The sequence below is a fragment of the Falco naumanni genome, chromosome 5 (genome assembly GCF_017639655.2).
Source record: "Falco naumanni isolate bFalNau1 chromosome 5, bFalNau1.pat, whole genome shotgun sequence".
In the NCBI taxonomy this organism is placed as follows: Eukaryota; Metazoa; Chordata; class Aves; order Falconiformes; family Falconidae; genus Falco; species Falco naumanni.
In genome coordinates this window covers 25,646,944-25,663,721 of record NC_054058.1, presented here as the reverse complement: position 1 = coordinate 25,663,721, position 16,778 = coordinate 25,646,944, and the positions used below count along the sequence as shown (strand labels likewise).

The window sequence follows — 16,778 nt, the reverse complement described above, 5'->3', positions numbered from 1 at the left end:
TGACCTGTATTTTGAGAAATCCTGTGGGTCAGCCTGGTGGAGAACGGCGCTGCTGAGCTGTCTCTGGTATCTACTTCATTTGTGCAAAGCAAACTTGTATTTCTGGACAGCACTAAGTTGTACTTTGCAAATTTGCCCTTAAGGTCCTAATTCTGTTATGCTAGAAACTCTATAAACAAGAGAGTATTTTTCTCAAATAATACAGGGTCTAAATATAACACAAAGCACGCACTTGGATATAACAGATGGGGGAAAGCACGAGACAGTGAGACTATACTAGTCAATGTAAAAAGCATCAGTCACAGCATAACTTTGTTGGATTTTCTTTGGAGTAAATATTGCCACATTTCCTAACACTCAGCAATGCACGGAGAGCCTTCAAGGAAGATGCAGGAGTTGGGAAGTAGATCACAACAGAGATCAGTTCAGACTCAGCAAATGGTACTTGGAGCCTGCCACAGAGGTTTAGAGGGCTGAACTGCCTGCGCACTTAACATGCAAACTGCGTGAAAATTAAGAAATTGCAGCCTTGTCTTTTCTCCTGCTGGAAACTGTTACTTACACTTCTTGCTGTTTATTAACCAAGTCGGGGGTTTTTGGAAGCAGCTTCACCCTGCCATGGCATTTCACTTCCTCTTCTAAAGCTCTCTGTGCTCTAAAACTAGGGTTTCCGGCATTCTCCAAGCGAAATATATGTGAAGTTTAAAAAAGAAAAGCAAAACCATAGAAGAAAGCTCCTATGGAACACTTCTGCTTTCCTACAGACCAAGCATGTGGAGGGCTGTTCAGATTATCACTTACACAAGGGCCCCTCATATCTCTGAAAATGCAGTTCTGCTTGTGACTGCCTGTTGCTGGTTTTGCCCAGACGATCTTTTTTTTGTCAGATTTCCCATTGCTGCTGCCATCAAGGGGGTTGTTAGAGCCTTCAGAGCGAACTGTGGTTTGGAGAAACTCTTATGATATGTATTTGTCCTCTGCTCTCCCAGACATAACCGTTTGTGTCAGCAGCTTGAGGGAAGGACGATGATATAACTGGGTCTCATGCGGCGGCTGCTTTTTTTAAGTGTTAGCAGTGTCCGTGAGGACACCTACCTCAGGCAGTGCAGGGGTGAGCAAATCTACCTCTGCTCACCTCGGCCAAGCAAATGCCAGGACAGAGCAGCTGATATGGGCTGCAGTGCATCTGGGTTGCAACCCACCATGCCTGGGAAGGGCTGCCCCATGTCCCCATGCCAGCATCCGTGGGGCCTTGCTGAAGGTCTGTTTCTCTAGAAATGATGTCAGAAGACATTTTCCAATTCAGCTGCTGCATCACACTGGATGTTGCCGTTTGAAGCATGTAGGATTTTTATGATTAACCTATTTTTATTTTATTTTCCCACTCATTTCAGGCATGTTCAGAACATGAGTGAGATAAAGACTGATGTGGGGCGAGCCCGAGCCTGGATAAGGCTTTCTCTGGAGAAGAAGCTTTTGTCTCAGCACCTGAAGCAGCTGCTTTCCAACCAGGCACTTGCCAAGTAAGGTGGCTTTTTTTCTCAAAACTTCGCTTTCGCGTTTTCCTCGGTGGTGTGTCAAGGTGCTGTGCAGGCTTGGGGTGCAGCCGGGCACCCCATTTGGGTACTGTAGTTTCCAGCTAGAAGTGATTGAAGGGCAGAGGGTAGCTGGGAGGAGAGGTACTGCCCACCCAGCAGGGCAGAAGTCTGCTTGTCTGCATTTTAATTTTAAGGAATTTTAAGGAAGGAGGTGTCAGTTTTTGGTCAGGTCAGTGCATTGATCCAAGCGGCTTTGTGGCCCTACAGTCACTGCCTTGTGCAAATGAAGCAGCAGGGGCAGGAATGCCCCTTTTCTCACAGCAGCCCTGCCTGATGTTGGCTCAAGCCAGAGGCAGGCCCCATCCTGACTGTGAATGAGCTGGGTTAGAGGCCAGCCCTCCCAGCCACTTAGCAGCTCCCCCAGCTTTGCTTCCTTTTGCAAGCACAGACACTTAAGGATCTGCCTGTGTAGATGTTCCCTGACTTCATTTTCTCACAGTGATGCATTTAGAAAAAAACCCCAAACCTTATGAAATGAAAACATCCTAGCTATTGCCTGCACTTCTGGCTCTGTGATGGGTTACATGCATGATTTATGCCAGAAGCTACCAAAAACTCAAATCTGCTACTGGGAAGAGAGAGAAGTAGCTGGAGACGGTCACCTCTTGGGAGATCAGCTAAAGGCATGGTGGCAGACCAGTCTTTTCCTGAAGTTTCGTCTACGTCTATCTACCCCAGCAGCTTTTTGGGAGCCTGTTGCCTTCAGACTACAGGCAGTGTCACAAGCTCTGTGCTTTCTCAGAGCAGGGCCAGGCTACCTCCTGGTGTGCCTTTGCACTGCTTTGAGCAATAGGTGACTTACACTCGGTTCACCGAACTGCAAGAGTGGTGGGAAGACCCGTGCTGGTGCTCGGTGCCCTCCCTGGTTTGATGTCTTCTGCTTAGTTTCCTCTGTCACAGTGTGGAGCAGAAAGAAGATTAAGTTAATTAGACAAGGCTATTCCGCAGTGGGAAGACACAGGGAAGAAATGAGGTTGCTGGATGTTGGTTCGGGTCTGCTGGTGTGAGCAGTGTTAGCTTGCATCTCTGCTTTGCAGCAAAACCAAAACTGATTGTTTAGTGAGATGAACTCAGTAGCCTTGCTATGGTAGCGTGGAGCCAAGACTGATCTGTAAACCATGTGTAGCGTAGGGGGTAAATGCCCTCTATGGGTTTCTAGCAGCTTGGGTTAGCTGGGGAACCTCACTTTTCATAGCTCCCATTAAGATCAACTCTTCATTTGGTGTTTTGAGATTCAAACACCTTTTAAGATACTTGGTGCTTTTTCAACAAAAAAGGTGGTGTATTTCTTTCTACCAGGAAACTGTACAAGCGTTATGCTTTCCTGCGCTGTGAAGAAGAACGGGAACAGTTTCTGTATCACCTGCTCTCACTCAATGCTGTGGATTACTTCTGCTTCACAAGCGTCTTCACCACAATCAGTGAGTTGGAGAATCAATTTTTTTTTCCCCTGAACAACAATTAGTTGCTGTCATGGTTTGTAAGAGATGCTGCTGCTGGTGCCTGAGTAGCTGAGCCCTTTTCTGGAAACGGTGGTTGTTGCTGCCAGGCTCATGGGTGCTGGGTGTTGCTCTGGGAAACCAGCTGGATAGCCAAGGTTGTGTGGGAGCTCTGCGTAAGAGCATTGCACAATGGAGAGTAATCAGCAGAGAGTGCTGCTGTAGCACTTGATTTTCCTTGCCGAGAGCTGTGTAGTCTCTTTCATCTTCCCTCCCAGACAAGTCCTCTACATCCTAATGCTCTTCCCGGCCGTGGCTAAGTGTGCATCCTAACAGCCTGCTTGCCACAGACTGAGGAGGAGGAAGTCTTGGAGGATGAAATACAAGGCATCTTGTGCTCTGCTGTGTATTTTAAATCTCTTTTTGCTTCTCTTTAAATGCCAAAAAGGTTCCCTTTCCCTTCCTCTCTTGTAAGAAGGAGAGCAGGGGTTGGATTGAAATCTGGAAATGAATCTTCCTTTCTAGCACTGGGCAATGCAAAGGCAGCAGGACCCCATAAGCTGACCTAATTGTTTGGATTCACCTTGGCAGCCTTTGGTCTTCATTTCCCTGCCTGTTCAGGGTGAAGTGACTCAAGTTTTACATGGCTGTCAAAACAGGCACTCAGTCTACTTTTTCTCCTCTTAAAGCAATAAATCCCCTCAGAACTAGCACAGCACAAAGAGATTTATTCATCCTTGATTACCTTATTTCTGCAGGGCATCCAGTTTGACAGCTTCCCCCTGTAGGACAAGCACTTGGAATTTGAGGGTGGTTTTTTGAGTGCAGTATCATTGTATGGCACACAAAAAGTAAAAAGCCTGGCTTATTTTACCCAGCCAAAAAGGCAGCTTGTGAAACAGGAGAGTCTTGCGGTGCTAGTACGCAGTATCTGAGTCAAATCCAAACCGGGGTGGGTGGCAGTCTTTGTCTTAGGCATGTGTGGGTGGTGCAGATTTAAAAGCAAAATAATAAAATAGTAATAATAGTTATAACGATGATGATGATAATAACCATACACAATATATAATCATCATCATAATAATTTAATGGGGGGATGTCCACGGAGACACATAAGACTTGGGACTTTGGCTGTGGCGTTACCATCCTTGCCGGCATTTCTGACATTCCTTTTGCCCTGTCACCTGCCGTCTGCCCCCCAACTCCTTCCCGGCTGCGGGGACGGCGGTTGCCGCACACGGGGCTCAGCCCCTTCCCTCGGCGGGCTCCCGGCGCTGCGGCAAGGCGGCCGGCTCTGCTGCGGGGCTGCAGCACCACCGTGCGGTACCGCTGCCCCGGTGCTGCCCCCCCCACCCGGTGCTGCCCCCCCCCCCCCCCCCCTCGGTGCGGCCCCCCCCCGTGCTGCCCCCCCCCCGGCCGCGCTGCCCCTGCCTACCACCCCGCACCCCCACCCGCGATGCCCGCGGGCGCCTCCGGGCAGGCAGCACCGAGGGCAGGCAGCACCGAGGGCAGGCAGCGCCGAGGGCAGGCAGCACCAAGCCCCTCGCTGAACCGTGAGCGGCGGGGGCAGCTGCGGCGGGGGCTGCTGGCAGCGGTTAGTGCGGTGGAGGCTCCCCCGAGCCGGGCCGTGGGGCTGCGTCTTCTCGCTCGCAGCTGGCTGGAGGGGGGCTGCTGCTGTGACCCCCCGTGAGGGGAGAGTCTCTGCCGCCGCAGCAAGGTTCATCTCGGCCTTTATGGGGAGAAGAGAGAAGGGTGCTCCTTGTCAGGGTGCTGAGACGTGGGACAAGAGCTTGCCTTCAAGGGGTTGCCCCAGAAACTCTACTCTAAGGGAGGGACAAAAAAAAAAAGTCACAACTAACTTATTTTCCCCCCTTCCTGTTCTTAGTGATCCCTTATAGGTCAGTGATAATTCCTATCAAAAAACTAAGCAATGCAATAACCACGTCAAACCCATGGATATGTGTATCAGGAGAACTAGGAGACACAGGTGTAATGCAGATTCCTAAAAACCACCTAGAAATGACATTTGAGGTGAGTACCTGCTCTTTACATTTTACTTTTCAATTTGAAACATGCTTACAAATAGACTGATTTGGTGAAGGTTGGATTTATTGTCTTAAGATCAGAGCATTTCAGATTCTGTGCAGGTTTTTAAGGTCATTGATACCTTCAAGTATGTGCTGGGAAAACAGCGCTGCCTGCCCTTCCCGCGCTAGATGGAAGTTCCCTGTGAGCACACACCTTTAACCGCAGGCTTCGCTGCTGTCCCTGTCCCTGGCTCCTCTTCTCACCCTGTCCCTGGCTCCTCTTCTCACCTGGCCAATCCGTTTCTGCATCTCATTCCCTGCCATGTCTCCTTGCCTAATTTTCCCCCTTTTTTTTTTTTTTTTTTTTTTTTTTTTCTTTCTCATTTTTGGCTCTTCGTTTCCCTTCCAAGTTTCTTTTCTCTTCTTTCAATCTGTCTCCCCGCTTACTGCCACCCAGGTCCTGTTCTACCTCTGGCCAGTCCCAAATGTCTTCTCCTCCTGCTCCGGTTCCCTGTCCGGCATTGCCGCTTTCCTGCCAGCCAGCCAGTCTAACCCCTGAGCTCTTCGGCTTCCCAGCTTCAGGTGCTACCCCCGGCAAACCGCAGAGCTGCTGTCCCCGTCGGGCTCTCTTCTTTATGCTTGCTGTGGTTTTCTCTTGGTGTTTGACTGCCCGGCATTCCTCTCTGCTTTCCCACCATCAGTTCCAGGTTGGCTTGGTGTCACCCCAAAACAATTCCTGCTAGCGGGAATTGCGGGGAAAGCCCCGTCAGGCTCCTATAGCTCCAGGCTGTACCATATCCAGTAAGAAGTGATTTCGTAGGACAATCTGCCACTAAAATTAAAGGTGTGTCCATTGAGCATATGTGGACCGATCTTTAACAACAATTTAAAAACCCACACTTGCAAATACAGGTAGATTTTGACAGAGAAGAGAGGGGGAGGCTATTTTCATGATACAATGGCTGCCTCTCATTCAGATGTTAGTATTTTGTAGAGAAGATCTCCAGGCTTCTAACAAGCAAAATAACATATTTAGACCTTTCTAAGGACCATGCGAACACTGTTCTGGATTATTCCTTTGGCTGAAGCTTTCCTAAAATATCATCTTGAGTAGCCACCCACTATGGAAAATGTCAGCCCAAGCAGCTTGTTTGGCAGTATTAGAAGAAACGAAAACCAGGGTCTGCAAGGGAAGTGTTTAGGTGACGTTAATAGATGTTGCTGCCAGCCCCACCTACAATTACATATCGCACTGGAATTCACGGTCCCTTGTTTTCCTTGTTCTGTCTCTTTATGCTGTTAAGAGTTTCACGTTAGTGATTTTTGTCGTAAGCAAATTGATCTTTGAAAATAATAAAGGATCTAGGGACTGCTTCGTAGTGTAGAGGGAGTCAGCTGAAGGTCAGTATGCTCAAAATGCGTTTTTGAAAAGCTGTTTGTACTGAAGATCTATTTATTCTACAAAAGCATACCTTTTTATCAACTTAGCTCAGAAATTTGTAATTAATACTTCTCAGAAATACTCAGTGAGTGCTCACAACAAAGAATGTAAACTCTTCACAAGCTTTTAATAGTTTTATTTCAAGTTATTTCTTTTCTCCTGTCTTAAAATAATTAACCTGCTTTTCAAAATGCTCTGCATGTTTGGTTGAAAATACTTGCTCTATAAATCAAAGGAAACTGAGTAAAAACATACATTTAAGACCATATGTGTGCATGTGGTGGGGGTGTGTGTTGTCTGTTGTTTTTTAAAGTAAGTAAAAACTGTTATTCATTTCAGTGCCAGAATTTAGGGAAGCTGACGACTGTTCAGATTGGTCATGACAACTCAGGGCTACTAGCCAAGTGGCTGGTTGATTGTGTCATGGTCAGAAATGAAATAACAGGACACACGTACAAGTAAGCAACAAGTTTTAATTTTCTTTGTCTGAAATTCTTACTTGTTAAATCTAGAGAAAGCAAGAAGGCATTCATCTTCTCCTCAGTTAATGGAGCACTGTGAATGGATTTGGGTACCTGATAGGGTTGGGTTCGTCTCCCCCACCCCTAGTGCTCTCATTTCAGAAGCCGTAGTTGGAGTCGAATAAACTGATAAATACCAAACGAGACTTGAATGTAGGATTTTCTTTGCATCTCTCTGAGACAGGACAGACAGTATGGATACTTATGAAGTAATTCATATGTTTGTCTCTAATAATTAAGTCTCTTGATTTAAAGTAGGGTGAGGGACAAATGAACTCTTTAAACCCCCGAGAGCTGGAATGATAGTTTAGGACAAGTCTTTGGTTTCTTTTTCTTTTTAGAAATATTCAAATGTCTAAGTTCTGTAACAAATGTACAGAAACTCAGATTACAGGAAAATAAAAGGCTTTGATAATGTCGTAATCTTCTATTGAGTACATGCCTTTGGTGTTGAAATGATTTTCTAACTCATCATTGGTTTTAGAAAACATCTGGCTAGGCACACTTAATTATTTTTTTTTTTTTTTATAAACGTCGACTTGGAAAACTATAATTCAGAGAGGTGAGCTCCAGAGCTCAGGGTTGGCCGCAGTGTATGGGGGAAACTAGGAGGAAACGGGGTACAAGGACTCGGGGTATGGACATATGCATGGATTTTATTAGGACTGCAGATGGGGTCAAAAAGTACAGCAATAAAATATGAGGTGAGGTCTGAGTACGAGGAGATGTCATGGCTGCAGCTGGGTGGGAAGTCTGTGTGGGGATTTAATTATTAATCATCGCAATATTTTTAAAGGCTGAATATCAGTTGTGGTTGCAAGTGAAAAATAACCCAGCAGAAATCAAGATGTGGACCATGACAGATGCGTATAATGCTTTCTGTTGTCCCGTCCTTGCATGCAAGCTTTGCATATTTCCCTTTTCCTAAGGATGGTACAGGGGATGCTGCCCGCTGAGTTCTGGTTTGTGAAAAGTTTTTGGCTACAGAGTATTCCCTGCCCATCAGAAGTGTTTGCTGGGTGCTAACTGTCCCTCTGGCTTTGAGATCAAGCTAGACTACCTGGGCGGCTGACCTGTGCTTGTCCTGGGTGTGCGGCAGGTTTCCCTGTGGGCGATGGCTGGGAAAGGGAGTTGACGATGGCAGTTTGGAGCGAATACTCATTGGAGAGCTGGTGTCCTCCACGTCTGATGAAGAGCTGGGAAAACAGTGCCGTACCCCACCCCAGCAGAAATCTCCTACCACGGCTCGACGACTGAGCATCACTTCCCTCACAGGGAAGAACACCAGTAAGTCTTTTCCTTTCCTTTCTCACCGGGGGCCCTCGAGAAGGGGGCAGCAAGCTGATGAGTTTTCCCTGTCCTGGTTTGTGTGTCTGCGGCTTGCTCTGTGGCTGTAGACATTGCCTCTTTCAATGTCCGCATCTGACAAGAGGTAACGGTCTCTTGGTGGAGCACGGGGCTGTGAGGTGAGGGAGGAGGAGGCAGCAGAATTTGCAGTAGCTGGGGCTGCTCAGTTTCCCGGCTCACTTCGCAGTTGGTGGGAAGACAGTCCTCTCCGAAGGGCAGTTCAGAGCTTTGATGTGGATGCTGTGAACTACCTTCTGCGGGAGCGCATCTCCAGAGGGACCCTAGGGGACATGAAATTCACATCCCTAAAATTAGCTTTTTATGAGTAACTGCACCTAGCTACAGCAGGCCACGGGACTGTAAGGGCCACGTGAGGCACTCTCTGCTAAAGCATACAGATGCGCACAGTGTAGATTCATAAATCTGTGCAGCTCCTGTAAAATTAAGAGGACATGACTGCTGAATTGTGAAGCAAGGAAAGATTAGCCTCCAGGAGTAACACAGCATTTAAAAACCACCACGGGACCACCGCAGCTCTTCACATGTGCGAGTCCATATTAGCTGGAGGAGCAGGCAAGGCACCAGAGCATTTCCTTAGGTCTGAGAACACTAAGGCCCAGTAATTCATTTGCCTTGTGAGCTACCTGAGGCTCTGTGTTAGACCTGCCAAAGACTGGAGGGCATCGTGTACTGAAATGATACTGAATTAATTACTCCACGCTTCCAAAATAACAGTTGTAGGACAAGCTAATAGCAACCTACATATGCCTGAAAAACTAGAAAGGACTCATGGAAGAGCCATGAAAATGATTGAAGTCTGGAAAACATATGCTTAAAATGAAGTTTTAAAAGTTCAGTGTGCTTCTAATCAGAAAGTGAATGAGGGACTAGATAATTTTCTGCAGGTACCTGTGCAGAAGATGAGGTGGCGGCAGGTGGAGGCATGGCATGATTCAGTAACAGAGGCATACAGCTAAATAGATTCAGAGCAGAAATGTGCCATATGTTTTACCGCAGAAGATGACTTACTCTTGGAATCATTAATAAGGAATATTCTCTGCCCGTGGCCCCTCGCACTGGTACAATGACTAGACATGTGCCGTAAATAGGTAGTCGTTTTGCCTCAATAAAACATGGCAGGTTCAAGTCGGGAATTAATTAGCGCTGGGTTTTCTGGCCTGTCATGTAGGAGTCAAATGACTGGGCAACAACTTTTCAGCCCATGTCTCTTCGTGTGAAGGTTGCTGTGCTCTGTGTGATGAGCAAGATATGATTAACTCAAATAAAATATTAATCAAGCCAGATCCCTGGGTTGTGCATTTTTAAGTAGGGTGATTTATTTGACTATTCCAAGGCTGCTCATCAGTTGCTTGTATTTAAGGGTCAGGTTTACCCAAGACAAATGATTGCCTGAACTCTTTTAAAGAAACAGAGTAATTCCCGCAGTTCAAGCTATGTTATCATACAAATTTGATGAATGTTTTAAAGTTGGTATATTCAGCTAGTATGTTTTCAATCATTTCACAGAGCCTAACGCAGGACAGATCCAAGAAGGAATTGGGGAAGCTGTGAACAATATTGTGAAACACTTTCACAAGCCAGAGAAAGAGGTACTTCTTACTTTTCATTACTTGTCTGGTGTCTGCAATGCATGTAAGTATTTTTATAAACAGAAATGGAACTGATGTACCAGTAGAGACTGATAACCTTTAGATTTGAAGCTTCTGGCATACGAACAAGTCAAGTTGTACTTACAGACTCTCCCTTTCCCCCACAGAGAGGGAGCCTTACCATTCTGTTGTGTGGAGAAAACGGTCTGGTTGCAGCACTGGAGCAGGTCTTCCACCATGGATTCAAGTCAGCTCGCATTTTTCATAAGAATGTCTTCATCTGGGATTTCATAGGTAAGCTGGTATGTGATTTGGAGGCAGGAGGAGGAGAAAGACGAGGGCAAAATTACTATTCACACACAGGCCTTGGATTTTTGTCAGCTAGGGTGCCATTTGTTTCTGCCTAGCACTTGGTCCAGGTTGCTTAAAGTCAGTGAGAAACAAGACAGTAGATGAGAAATACTAAACTTTATATACTAGATGAGTGTGAATCTGTGCAGCAATTTGAAAGCACTTCAAATTCTAGTCATTTATTCATAAGTGGATGTTCAAACAGCTGCTTTTGTACCCAGACAGAAGGTAGGCTGGAGGTTGGGGTAGAGTAGCAATCCATGTTAAGGGGAGAGTTGGGAAAAGGCACAGGGAGTGAAAGGTTTAGATTTCTACTTGTTATGGGAACTCTTCTAATCACTGCACTGGTCTTATGGTGATGCTTATCTGTAGGCCTATGTTGTGGTAATTTAAGACATACTTACTCCCTTAAAACATGCTCACAAGTTGAGATACTTAGCCTGAGGGTAAGCTCTTACTTAGAAAAGGTGAGAAATCAAAGCTGATGGTATCACTTACAATGAAACTGTTGGTAAGGTACTTCGGTGCAGCTCCTTGATGTTACCTGTGTTAGACATCAGCCAGTCTGCTGACCACTGCTGTGTGGCAAAGGTGGAGATCACCACCTACTTATGGTCTTCAGAGCGAGGAATCCATATATAAACTGTGCAACAGCTCTCAGCACATTGTTTTTTTTAAGGATTCCCTTGCGTTATTGTATGTCACAATGAAGTACTTCTGCTCACTGGGTTCTGATTTTCTCTCTACCACAGAGAAAGCTGTTGCTTATTTTGAAACCAGTGACCAGATTGGAGACAATGAGGAGGCCCTTTTGCTTCAGAGATCTTCATGCAAAACCTTTTGTCATTATGTGAACGCCATCAATACAGCTCCAAGGAACATTGGAAAGGATGGCAAATTTCAAATTCTGGTTTGCCTGGGGACAAGGTACCTAACTGCTCTTTGTTGTATGTGTCGTTTTGCATGAGACTAGAATATTTTTACACCAGTTTTGTTTCCTTTAGTTTTCCATTTTAAGACATCTCATACCTGTCTATTAACCAGTACCTATTTTAGGCAGCTTTAATACTACATGAAAAATTGGAGCAAAGAAACAATAATGATACATGGCTAGTGTCTAAACTGTTAAAAATGTTTTGAGCTCTTTTGTAACTGTTAGCTTGACAGGCATATGTATGAAATTTGTCTTGAAATTGTATTTTTGATGAAGTGCTGGCTTTGGGAATGCAGAATTTCTTTGCAAGAGCTGGTGCATTTCTAAATCCTTATTGAATCACTTTGCCTTTGAAAATGGGATGTCTGTTATAATTTTGAGAAAACTATTCCAGGGCAATCTTTCTTTCCTAATAGGATGCTTTCTGTCTTGTACTTGGGGAGGGGTGGGGGCAGTGCTTAGTTGTATTTTGGAGGGTGGAAGTTGGTATGTCTAGAAATAAGTACCACTTTTGTCTTGTCTGTCTGGAAGCCAGGTGGAAAACAGTCTGTTGTTTTTTCCTGAGTATTGTATCCCCTGTTCCTGATCTGAAAAAGTTGCTGAATTCTCCAAAGTCAGTTGTCCAATTCTGCTGATATCTTTCCATCTTGATTCCTACAGTATGTTCAGTTACCTGTATTTTACTAACAAAATCAAGGGTTATGATTATACAGGAAACTTTTATGTGCAAACATGTATAACCCGCAAAAAGAGTGCATGTTTTGGGCTGTGTTCTTGGAGAAGAATTTCAGTTTGAGAGCTATTGTACTTGATGCTAAATTAATTTCTTTCATCCCCTTTGCAGGGACCACTTGCTCTCTCAGTGGATCCCGTTGCTGGCAGAGTGCCCACCCATTACAAGGATGTATGAGGAGAATGCTCTCCTACGGGACCGCATGACTGTCAACTCCCTCATCAGAGTCCTACAGACATTGCAAGATTTCAACATCATCCTAGAAGGATCGCTCATTAAAGGAGTGGATGTTTAGCATGGCTTTGCTGAGAACTTCATTTTTCCTTTCCCAAGCAAGCAAACCACAACTGGAGACCTGTCAGGACTTGAATGCGATGGTAGTGCACCACTGTAAGGCCAAGCTGCTGGTTGAAATGGGAGTAGGAACCCAGTTTGTGCCCAATGGGGACTGTCCTCTAAAGCTGCAGAAAGCTAAGATGCAGTATTGTAGTTTATTTGAAACATAAATTTAGTATAAAATAGAGTATTTTCATGTGTTAGATGTGTGTAAATATGCTATCTTCTTTAAGAAATTATATTCTCTAAGAAATTTTTCTTAGACTGAATGTTCTTGTTCTGACTATGAGTAGCTTAAACCCAGGGGAAGGATTGGGGGGCGGGAAGGACTGAGGTGGGAAGGGATGCCGCTACTTGCTTGCAAGGAAGAAGCCAATCAATGTGTAAATACAGCGCAAACTCAGCAGGGCTTTTTTTCAGGTATTGCAAATTAATACAGCAAATACCCTTACGTAGCCATTGTGATTGTCTCACTCTTGGAAATGTTGTAAGCATATGCTGTTTTACCCTACTGTACATGGTCTCTCTTAGTTTGTCTTTTTTTCATTGTGTTTGAAGACTCAACCCTTTCCATGCACAGAAGTTGCGAGTTGTCTTTTTTTTTTTTTCTGTAAGGTCTTTTGTGTCACTTCTGTTGATCTCCAAAAGGGGAGACAAGTGCTGAAATGCTTAAACACTGGAGAGGAGGACTGCTGTCAGCCTCTGAGCCTGAGAGCACGGGAGACCTGTTTAAGCAGTGCTGCTGCAACCTGAGATGGGGAATGATGGCTTGCTTGACTCGCAGTGTGTCCCTTGCCTGTATAGATGTTCTGGTGATTCCCTCTTGCCCTCAGCCAGTTTGTGTTGTGGATGACTTTTTTTTTTTTTTTTCTTTCCCCCCCCTCCATGTTGAGGAATTTGGTTCATACCAAATTCTTGCTGTACTTGAGAAGAATCATTGCTGTAGAGCCACAGACACCGATGTTGCTGTGCTACTGAACTGTATCAGCTGATTTTGAAATGCTGATAGGTTATGAGTCTTCCTTTATCCCACAAAATGAGTGTTCCTAGGAGGTACAGGATCTTTAATTACTTTTTTTAAATTATTATTATCCAGCTACCCCCCCCAAAAAAAAAAAAAAGCAAAAAGAGGAAAAGAAAAGAATCTCACTTTGGTATTTCGAGGCTCCTCTCCTACACTCTTTCCAGTTAATATATTACTTAATACAGCCTGTATGTATAGGTACAGCTCTTGAAGAGGAACTGGGAACAACTGAAATCTTGTATGCTAAAAATTTAACAAGAGATTACATTAAAATCCTCTTGCGGATACCGTGCAGCAAATACAGAGTGTATTTTCCATTCTTGTGGATGGGAATTGGAAGGATTTGAGGGCATAGTTAAGTTCATCTAGTTTTAGGTTTTGGAGGTTAGTTTAAATATAGGTGTTTGTTTTCCCTTGTTTATTCCCTATGATCTTGGCCGTTTTGTCAGCAGGTTTCTGTGGATGTCTCACTGTCAGCTGTGGCTTGGGAAAGGCCCCGAACTGGTACTGTAAGTGTTTTGCCTCGCAGTGTGCTCTCAAGTGGCATTGGGAATGGTGGGCAGTTGCAGGTCTCAATATAGTGTGCACATGGTAGAGAGAGGGATGAGAGCTAAGGAAAAGGAAAGAGGATGAGAATTAGGGTTTGCTTTCTTACCTGCCTTTTGTCAAGCTTCTCTCCTTTCCTGTGGTCCTTCAGCTGTCCAGTTCTTATGACAGCACTCACTTTAGCATCAAAGTTTCACGTCATATTCCCAGCCAGAAGAAAACTGTTCGTGTGACTTTGTTTCATTAGAAGGAGGGTTTTATGTTATAGAAGGTTTTTTGTTTCTAAGAAAGAAGTAAAATAACACTGTCAGGGAGTCATTGACTTCAATGAGGGTTCCAGTTTTTAATAGCTGTTCTTTCCTTCGAGGCTTGTACTTCCCTAAACTGACTGAACTCATCCCAGATACTGTAGGCAGCACCGCCATGTCGCTACAGTGGGTGTGAGTAACTAACGTAAAGGCTTATGAATGGTGTCGTGAGTAAGTAGTCAGAGCCCACAGCTGTGTGACATCTCTTTTACATTTCCAGAAATGTGACATTTGGTGTGTTAGGGTTTTCTGTGTAGCCAGGCCGGTCTGCTTAAAGTCAGCAGAAAATGCATGACAAGCCTTCAGCTGCAACTGCATCCCTAGTACTTAACTCTATCAATAAATTATACATTTAGCACCAGAAACCATGTGGCAGCATTATTTGGTAATGACTGCTTAGGATGTTTTGATTTCTATTACAGCTCAAGCCTTTTATGTCTAATGACTGCTATACATGATTTTTTCACGCCCAAACCAAGTCTTAAGTGACTTTCATTTTACTGAAATGATAACCTCTTTAGTCCTTGGATTTCTTCACAGCAGCATCTGCATTTGCTAGCTGGATACTTCTCAAAAGTATACTGCTGTATACTTCTCCAAAGACTATTTATTATTTAATCAGTCATAACATTAATCAGATGTGACATGGGTTAAGTGCAAGCAGGGTAAAGTAGAAATGTGAGCATCTCTAAAGGTCAAGCATAGATGAATAAACCACACACAGACAAAAGGGCAATAACTACATAAAGTATTTCTGAAGTTAAAATAAATCAAAACCTGAGAAATTTAAAATTCAGAACAGGGCCGTCCCCCATTTAAACTACGTTAAGGAACCTTTAGCACTTAACTTCAACTTCAACTTCATGTCAGCTTTTTCAGCAAGTGTTGACTTGTTTGGTTTTTTCAGTTTTCACATCATATTATAATAGTACAATAAAAAGTATGTATGTCTAATATTTCCTTGTAGGCAATAAAACACCCTAAGATACGTTGAAAGGGGCACAGCTGGGTGCCTCAGATTCCTAGAAGACTAGTTATTTGACAACCTTGGGAGTACGGTTCTTTGTAGTGAGTTTTTATTCTACCATGTATAATTTTTTTTTTTTTTTTAGTAGACTACTTTTGTTTGTTGGAAACTGTGAGGTTTTTTCTGTAAGGTTTACAGAAATCATTCTACGCACTAGAATGGTGAGAAACCCATCAGGATTCTTCTAAGCTAACACAGTTTTTACTTCAGTGTTAAAGCACCTTCTTTGGTTGAGAAAGGGAATCTTGGAAAAGACCAAAGCTCTTTGGTATCTGCTTTTTTTTAAAAAAAAAAAAAAAAAGAAAAAATCCTGTCCAATACCCATCTACAGATGTCTGAGTTTGCATAGTCCTGTTATACTAACACCCAGCATGGTAACTTGAGGGAGTCAGAGAATCAAATGCCTCACTATGTACAAAATGTGTATTTATAATTCTCTGAAATGAATGAAATTCTACTGTTTAGGGAAAAATCTACTCATGTTTATTCTGAGTTGGTTTGTGTAATTAGGTATCATTGTTCTAAAAGGTCTTTTTAGAATAGTTGTGCAATGGCATATTTGAGAAAATTCCTTCTTTCAATCAAATGAAGGTGTGCATCTTAAGGGGAAATACTGTATGTTACACTTGAAATGTACAAATGTGCCCTGTATAGCTTACAACGATCCTTAAATGTCTTCATTAAGTATATTTTGTCTTTACATTATTACTAATTGAATAAGAACTGGATTATTTTCAAGACGACATTAGTAAAAGTATTGTTATATCAAGCACTTTAACATACATACCACAAACTGACATGGGTTTTTCAGGTTTTGAAGTACATTGAAATACAGCTTTTCATGCTATGTCCTTTACAAATAAAACTGTGAGAATAATGGTTGGTGTCACTTTCTCCTTGCAGAGGAACCAAGACATTAGAGTCCCAAGCTAAAGAACTGATCTGAACCTGGAGGGCATGTTCCGTAAAGGGAACAAGTTGAACAAAATGATTCAGCTGACAGTCTCCTGGTACCGGGAACTTGCTGGAGCAAAAAGGAGGAGAAAGGCTGTGAGGGTCCGCTCTCAAAACCTGCCCTTCTGCCTCTCCTGACACAGAAGTCTGACTGTGCCGAGTCTGACCAGCTCTTCATTTTCAAGGCTTAGGTGGAAAGTGTGGCTGATGGAAGGAGGAAAATGGGATCCCTGTGAAGTTTAGCTCTTTCCAGGGTGGCATTTGCTAGGCAGTCTGCGTTGCTCTCTCCGTAGCTATTGCATGGGGAGGAGTGGGGAGAGGCGCAGTGGGATCCTGTCGGCAACAAATGGGAAACATGGGAATAACTGCAGCCAAGGGTCTCTTTCCTCTCTTGACGTGGGCTGCCCTGAAATTTGAACACAGGGCTAAAAACCTGGAATGAAACTCATGCCCTCCAGTCTGCCAGTTAGCATGTCCCATTAGAAGAGAGGTTGATGGAGAAGAGAGAGATGGGTGCCTGAAACAAAAAAAGTGCAAATGAATGATAGTGAAATACCCTGCTTAGTAATTAAAAGCTTAAAT

The 16,778-nt window shown here is 44.0% G+C and overlaps 1 protein-coding gene across 5 annotated transcripts in view; it reads left to right on the top strand.

Moving 5' to 3' along the window:
* DENND5B (DENN domain containing 5B) overlaps positions 1-16,119 on the top strand; it is a 118,950-nt gene extending 102,831 nt beyond the window's left edge. For all 5 annotated transcript variants that reach the window (XM_040595267.1, XM_040595265.1, XM_040595266.1 and 2 more), the window contains 9 exons: positions 1,395-1,523; positions 2,898-3,019; positions 4,923-5,068; positions 6,845-6,963; positions 8,126-8,313; positions 9,901-9,983; positions 10,151-10,277; positions 11,087-11,261; positions 12,113-16,119. In XM_040595267.1, coding sequence (XP_040451201.1) covers positions 1,395-1,523; positions 2,898-3,019; positions 4,923-5,068; positions 6,845-6,963; positions 8,126-8,313; positions 9,901-9,983; positions 10,151-10,277; positions 11,087-11,261; positions 12,113-12,296 — 1,273 coding nt within the window. In that variant the 3' untranslated portion in view covers positions 12,297-16,119. The remainder of the gene's footprint in view (positions 1-1,394; positions 1,524-2,897; positions 3,020-4,922; positions 5,069-6,844; positions 6,964-8,125; positions 8,314-9,900; positions 9,984-10,150; positions 10,278-11,086; positions 11,262-12,112) is intronic.
* The last annotated feature ends 659 nt before the right edge of the window (positions 16,120-16,778 follow it).